The 7,778-nt window shown below is 41.0% G+C and overlaps 1 protein-coding gene across 1 annotated transcript; it reads left to right on the forward strand.

The window, feature by feature from the left end:
• Positions 1–389: 389 nt before the first annotated feature.
• Positions 390–6,278, forward strand: COX7B (cytochrome c oxidase subunit 7B). The gene is made up of 3 exons (XM_081847339.1): positions 390–551; positions 4,154–4,278; positions 6,064–6,278. The coding sequence occupies exons 1-3, from the start codon at positions 512–514 to the stop codon at positions 6,139–6,141; spliced, it is 243 nt and encodes an 80-aa protein (XP_081703465.1). The 5' UTR covers positions 390–511; the 3' UTR covers positions 6,142–6,278.
• The last annotated feature ends 1,500 nt before the right edge of the window (positions 6,279–7,778 follow it).

Consider the following 7,778-nt stretch of genomic DNA (forward strand, 5'->3'; position numbering starts at 1 on the left):
GAAAAAAAAAAAGGATGTGTCAGAAGTGGGATTCGAACCCACGCCTCTATACAGAGACCAGAACACCCAGCCCCGCTCGCGGGAAGGCAACTCTATGCGTCCGCCTTGAGTCTGGCGCCTTAGACCACTCGGCCATCCTGACACTGCGGGGAAGAGGCACGCAAAGGGACTCTCAACCTCGCCGAGGCAATAGGTCTCGGCTTCCCTCGCTCCCGATCCTTTCCTGAATCCACAGACCCCGAAACCCCGAGATCGGCCAGAGGCCGGCCAGCCACAAGCTACTCTTTCCCACCCATCACTCCCAAAAGAACTGGGGGTGCCGGGCTGGGTCCCTCGGCAATTATTCCAGCCATACTATATTTCCCAGCATGCTCTTCTCGGGAGGCCGGGGGGGGGGCACATGCGCAGGTCACGTCTTACACGGCGACGGCCATTGTGCTCTTCACCTGTGCTTGCCAAGGACGCCGGGAGAGGAACTCTGAGGGGCTGAGTCCGATCCTGAGGCAGAGACATGTTTTTTCCTTTGGCAAGGGGAGCTCTGCGCTTCGCGGGTGAGTGTGCAGGGGAAGGTCGGCCCTCCGTCCTCCGCGCGGTTTTGGGTGGCGGCGGACAGAGGCAACCCTCCTCCGACTTCTCCATACTGGCCGGGGTCTCCCTTGCTAGGGCCGTGCTCGGCGCCGGGGTCTCGCGTTTAGGGCCCTCCTGCCTCGCCATCTGCTGTGATCTGTGCAGCCTGTCTGTGTGGACGGACCACAGTTGACAGCGCCAGTTGCTGAGCTGCGAGGGTCCTGCGGGAGGTGGCACCCAGGACTACCTGTATAGGCTGAAGCCCCAAACAGCTATGTTGGTGGAGGTGTGGGGGTTTTTTTGCGGGGGGGGGTTGCTGCTAAAGAGAGACTGTAGTGCAGCGCTTTCATGTAGCCAGGATTTATGCTGGGTGCGGGGAGCCGTTATGTTGGGGTGGGGCAGAACCTCAGTTAGTTAAATGGCCATCCCGAGCATCGCACGTGGCGAATGAGATCCAGCTTTGCCGGTTCCCTCTTCTAGAGATGGATGTAAAAGGAGGGCGAGACGCAGACACTGCAGCAGTTTTAATGGCGATGGCGCTTTGCATTGCCAGCTGTAAAGGAGATGATGTATTCTCGTTTTTCCATTGACCCAGGGGAAAACGGCTTTCTCCGCAACTAGCCCAGGATTGAGTTCATTGACTGGCAGTAGCTCTCCAGGGATTCAAGGTCTTTCTCATCCTTACTTGCAGGCACTTGGGATTCCACCTGTCCTTCTTTATTATTCCAAAAGAAGGGTGGTTTCAAACACACAAAAGCACAGTACATAACACTTTCTAAGCACTGTATTCATTTTAAAAGATGAGATGGCTCCTACATCAAGATAATAACCTAATAGCACAAGGTGACTGGGAAAAGAAGAGGAGACCAAGCGCTGAATTGGCTGCTTATTCACTGGCAAATCGATGGGGTTGCAATTGTCTGTGCCATGGTGCATTTTCTGCAAGTCCCAGGTTACCTGGTTGGGGGCAGAGGCCATAGCGCATTTGCCTTTGTTTATGCAGTCCTAGGACAACTAGCAATTAGAGATTAATAAATAATAATCTTTCAATTTCATTCTTGTATGGAGAAAGCACAGTAATCAGTGTGAGGATGCCCCACTGAATACAATAAAGATTGTAACTTGATAGGATTGGGCTGTTGAGTACATATTTCTTTCTCTTGGAATTTTAGAGAATGACACATTCAAAGTAGAACTTCATACCCATGCAAACTTTTGAAAGTGATATTTGTTTCAAATGTTGGAGACCTTTGTTGGCTTCCTGTGAAAACATTTTGTATATTTCAACATTTTCATCTCATTATATATCATTTCCCAGAAGTTTTTCACCTTTTTACATTCCCACCACATATGATAAAATGTTCCTTCTTTTTCTTTACATTTCCAACATTTGTTGCTTACCTTATATATTTTAGCCAATTTAACAGGTGTAATATACCATCTATACATCATTTTCATCATTTTCTTTTAAAGCATTGCATGCAGTAAATTTTAAGCCTTCTTTCCATAATTTTCCCCAATCGTTCAGCTGTATACTATACCCAATATATTTAGCCCAATGAATCATAACCGACTTTACCTCCTCATCCTTCAAATGCCATTCAAGCAGGAATTTATACATTTTAGACAAAATTTTATATTTATTGCTTAATATCTCAACTTCAAACTTTGATTTATTTTCATCAAACCCTTTTTCTTTAAAGTCCTGTTTAAACATTTCATTAACCTGACGATAGTGTAGCCAATCATTTACATATTTAACTTCCTCATATGGTTTCATCTTCCATTTACTTCCTTCTTTTTGTATTAATCTCCCGCAAGTTATCCAATTTCCACACATATTGATCTTTTGCACACTCATTGCTTCTAATGGGGATAACCAATGCGGTGTTTTTCGTTCTAATAGATTTTTATATTTATCCCATATTTCTATTAGAGATCTTTGAAATATGCGGTTTCCAAATCCTTTATGGATTTTTGCTTTATTATGCCATAAATATACGTGCCAACCAAATCTACATTTTTTCCAATTCATTATAAATCTTTTCCCAGAAGTCTTTTACCTTTCCATATCTTATCTATCATTTGCTTGTTTCCTTGACCTCCTCACACCTCCCTTTTTTGTATTCTAGTTCATTAGTTGTTTCAGCAAATCCTTTCCTTCTTTGTTTTTATCTTACTAATTTATCTTAATATATTGTAACTTTACATTCTGACCTGTTAACAATCCATTTTTACTTAATCCTTTATAACATTACTGCTAAAACCACATAGCTTCATTCCAGCATCCTTCTAACATTCCTTAATTTTACAAAGTTTCTGTAGATAGACTTTAAATTTCTTCCAGTCTTCTTCTACTGACTCTTCTCCCTGGTCTCGGATTCTGCCAGTCATTTCCTCCAGTTCCATGTAATCCATCACCTTCATCTGCCATTCTTCCCGGGTGGGTAAATCTTGTGTCTTCCAATACTTTGCAATAAGTATCCTTGCTGCTGTTGTAGCATACATAAAAAAAATTCTATCCTTCTTTGGCACCAATTGGCCGACCATGCCCAGGAGAAAGGCCTCTGGTTTCTTCAGAAAGGTATATTTAAATACCTTTTTCATTTCATTATAGATCATCTCCCAGAAAGCCTTAATCTTTGGGCACGTCCACCAAAGGTGAAAGAATGTTCCTTCAGTCTCTTTACATTTCTTCCAGAAGTCTTTTACCTTGGGGCAGGTCCACCACATGTGATAAAAAGTTCCTTCTTTTTCTTTACATTCCAACAGTTATGATAAATCTTAGCTGGTTTAAAAGGGGTCAAATACCATCTATACATCATTTTCATTATATTTTCCTTTAACACAGTACATGCGGTGAACTTAACCCCTTTCTTCCACAGTCTTTCCCAATCGTCAAGCATTATGTTATGTCCTAGATCTCTTGCCCAATCTATCATCGCAGATTTAACTTGTTCATCTTTTGTATGCCACTCCAGCAATAACATACATTTTAGACAAATTTTTACCTTTAGTATCCAACAGCTCCGTCTCCAACTTAGATTTTTCAGAAGATTTCATTCAGAGCTTTTCAGATTTTTCAGAGATTTCATTCTAAATTCTAATAGCAGGTGTAAATCCAGTGTGTAGTACCCTAAGTGGGGAGCATTAAAAATACAAAAAAACCCTGAGTCAAGTGTTACCGCAACAAATCCAATGGGAATGAGACGCTGTGAGTTCTGAAATGTGGGTTCACTGATGTCTTTCAATAGCTTGGCTATAGAAGAGGCTCTCTTTTCCTGCAGAGAGAGGGACAGAGATAATAAAGTGCAAAGTGTGTGGGTATGGAAATGAATCGGATGGTGGACTTAGTTTCCCATTGATCACAAAGTGGAGTGTGTCTGAATGAGTGGATCCCATTGCAAACAAGTCATGCAACTTCACAATTTGCCAAGTTGTTTTTGTTGCAGCCATATATATGCACTGTAATATTCAAATGGTTTGAAAGTACCTGTGGTGGAGGTTGTAGTTCTTTCCTGTTCAATGCACAAGTCATCACATAGTAAAAGAGGTTCTTAACTAAAGGTTTCATCTTGTGTTTTAGCTCGTGGCATGCAGCGTACTGCGGCAAGACAAGTTCACCACAAACATGGGCCTGATTTTCATGATAAATATGGCAACTTGATTTTACTTGGTGGGGCTCTGTTTTGTGTCTCCATTTGGAGCTATGTAAGTATTTCAGCTTTGCATTTAGCTCTGTCAATTGGAAGTAACAATATAGGTCAGGCTATATATGGATGAAATTTAATTTTACAAAAAATTAACAAATGAAAGCATCATCACAGCTCTTTAAGAAATCCCGATAAATTGTGTAAAATATTTTCCTATTCTACCATTAAAAAGAAAATACAGTAGTACCTCGGATTACATATGCTTCAGGTTACAGACTCCGCTAACCCAGAAATAGTACCTCGGGTTAAGAACTTGGCTTCAGGATGAGAACAGAAATCGTGCTCCGGCTGCGCAGTGGCAGCCGGAGGCCCCATTAGCTAAAGTGGTGCTTCAGGTTAAGAACAGTTTCAGGTTAAGAATGGACCTCCGGAACGAATTAAGTACTTAACCCGAGGTACCACTGTATGGTTACTCTCATTGCTTAGCATCCCGAGGTTGATGTACTGCAGTGGTGGTATGATACTTAAAAGATTTTGCAGGACAGATTTGCCTTTAAAGTGCAACATTAAAAAATGTTCCAGTTACAGATGGGTAGCCGTGTTGGTCTGCCATAGTCAAAACAAAATAAAAAAAATCCTTCCAGTAGCACCTTAAAGACCAACTAAGTTAGTTCTAGGTATGAGCTTTTGTGTGCATGCACACTTCTTCAGATACCAATCTTCTTCTTCTTCCAATTTTTGGTATTCTTCTTCTTCCAATTTGGTATCTGAAGAAGTGTGCATGCACACGAAAGCTCATACCTAGAACTAACTTAGTTGGTCTTTAAGGTGCTACTGGAAGGAATTTTTTTATTTTGTATTAAAAAATGTGTTGCACTAAGGGGTTTTTTAATTAAAATTTATAAGCCACTTTTCTGCCAAAGGAGGGCCCTCAGAGCAGCATAATAGTTAAAAGTTCAGGACACAGATTCTGTAATATGAATAATTTCAGCAGCATAAGAGCAGAATCGACAATCAACTTTTTGGCCTCATCAAAACCAGATGAAATGAGGGAAAACAGCTAAGCAACATTTTTAAAATCATATCTAGGTTAGCGTTCACCAGTCAGAGGCAGGCTAATGAGGAAGAGGGCAGTTTAGTCTTCAGTAGAAGCTCCACAGTCTGGATGCTGCAACTAAGAAGACTAAGAAGACATGTGTGCCAAATAGATTATAAAGTCTTAGATTGGGAGCTAGATTTAATTAATATATGGTGGTTTAGGTTATTCAGAACTAGGACATCAGTGGAATGAAGAAATAGTAAGCTGCCAGAACTTGAGTTCTGCCTTGACATATTGAAGTTTGGTCTGTGGAAACTGATGTATAACTGGTCCTTAATTTACACAAAACAATTTTACAGTTAAGCTTCATGCCTTCTGTTTGTGCAGCTGGTTGAGTGGTGTTGAGGGCTACACCAAAGTACAGGAAGTTTATAGCTTCAGAGAGACATGTCTCGCTCTCTGAAGAAAACACCTGTCACTGCTTAACAATATATAACACTACATTGCTATGTACCATATGTATAGAATACCCTTTTTAAAAATTACATTGGATAAATCCAGATCAGAATGCTTCAAGAGAACTTAAGGGGCCATTGGTTATTTTTTCATTGTTTCACTGATGGTACGTGCACATTGTCTCATTACAAAGAGAAAAAATATAATGGGTGTTGCTGAGAAAGGTACATTCAGCTGGTTTGCCTTTGAGGATCTGGCTTAAAACTTCTAAGAGAAAGTTGTAGTTGCAGCTGTTGGAAAGTAAGATTTCACTGTGCTTGACTGTTGATTCTTTACTGTTACTTGCAGGTTGTAACACAAACAGGGATAGAATGGAATTTGTCTCCTGTTGGTCGAATTACCCCAAAAGAATGGAGAGAGGAGTAAAGATGCTGGGTTAAATCCTCTGCTGAAAAGTTGGGAGCAGCCATGGGTTCGCTGGAGCTTTTATTGGAATATACTAATACTATGCCTGTAGAGGGCACAGTTATCTGTGATTTAATAAATGCATTTAAACATTAAAATTATTGGCTTTGTTCCATTAATTTTGTCCCTTATAGCTAGGTAGAAAAGAGTACTTTGGTAGTACAGATTACTAAACTGAATTGTTAAAATGTATTGTGCCAGTAGAGTATTGTGCTTATGAAACTAAAAAAGAGCCAGTCCCAAAACAATTGGAGACAGAATGTGACATACATGTTTGACATGATGTTCTTCATGGATTAGAATAACTTCACTAACTCTTCCGTCATTGGTATCTGGACACAATAAAATACACATGAACATGCACACAACATGCATAGAGTTACAATTGGTAAATTATATTAACATATTGCTTTATCAATAGGATTAAAATTTTATTTAATTTCTAAACTTTGAGAACAACATGTACAGTAACCACACTTAAAGTGTTTAAGGTAACTGAGATGTCATATGCAAAATATACACTTGAAAATATATCTGTCAAATTATGTGAAATGCTGCAAGGTGGGCTCTGTGGCACTCTGATAAGTATTTTATATTATGTCATTGAAATAGTTTAATTCAAAGGACTAGACTTATCTGTGTTTCGGTAACAGACTGAGCTGCAAACAATGAATGTCTGCTGATATTTGTTTAGTCGTTTAGTCGTGTCCGACTCTTCGTGACCCCATGGACCAGAGCACGCCAGGCACTCCTGTCTTCCACTGCTTCCCGCAGTTTGGTCAGACTCATGTTTGTAGCTTCAAGAACACTGTCCAACCATCTTGTCCTCTGTCGTCCCCTTTTCCTTGTGCCCTCCATCTTTCCCAACACCAGGGTCTTTTCCAAGGAGCCTTCTCTTCTCATGAGGTGTATTGGAGCCTCAGCTTCACGATCTGTCCTTCCAGTGAGCACTCAGGGCTAATTTCCTTAAGAATGGATGCATTTGATCTTCTTGCAGTCCATGGGACTCTCAAGAGTCTCCTCCAGCACCATAATTCAAAAGCATCAATTCTTCGGCGATCAGCCTTCTTTACGATCCAGCTCATCACTACCGGGAAAACCATGGCTTTAACTATACGGACCTTTGTTGGCAAGGTGATGTCTCTGCTTTTTAAGATGCTGTCTAGGTTTGCCATCGCCTTTCTCCCAAGGAGCAGATGTTTTTTAATTTCGTGACTGCTGTCACCATCTGCAGTGATCATGGATCCCAAGAAAGTAAAATCTCTCACTGCCTCCATTTCTTCCTCTTCTGTTTGCCAGGAGGTGATGGGCCCAGTGGCCATGATCTTCGTTTTTTTGATGTTGAGCTTCAGACCATATTTTGCGCTCTCCTCTTTCACCCTCATTAAAAGGTTCTTTAATTCCTTCTCACTTTCTGCCATCAAGGTTGTGTCATCTGCATATCTAAGGTTGTTGATATTTCTTCCGGAGATCTTAATTCCAGCTTGGGATTCATCCAGCCCAGGCTTTTGCATGATGAATTCTGCATATAAGTTAAATAAGCAGGGAGACAATATACAGCCTTGCCGTACTCCTTTCCCAATTTTGAACCAGCCAGT

The sequence above is a fragment of the Podarcis erhardii genome, assembly GCF_964252035.2.
Source record: "Podarcis erhardii genome assembly, chromosome: Z".
NCBI lineage: Eukaryota > Metazoa > Chordata > Lepidosauria > Squamata > Lacertidae > Podarcis > Podarcis erhardii.

What these genes read in the sequence shown, in the direction of transcription:
- COX7B (XM_081847339.1), top strand. Translation starts at nt 512, where the DNA reads ATGTTTTTTCCTTTGGCAAGGGGAGCTCTGCGCTTCGCGG. An exon ending in GGGAGCTCTGCGCTTCGCGG is followed by an intron (nt 552 to 4,153) that starts GTGAGTGTGCAG and finishes CTTGTGTTTTAG; the next exon opens with CTCGTGGCATGCAGCGTACT. An exon ending in GTGTCTCCATTTGGAGCTAT is followed by an intron (nt 4,279 to 6,063) that starts GTAAGTATTTCA and finishes TGTTACTTGCAG; the next exon opens with GTTGTAACACAAACAGGGAT.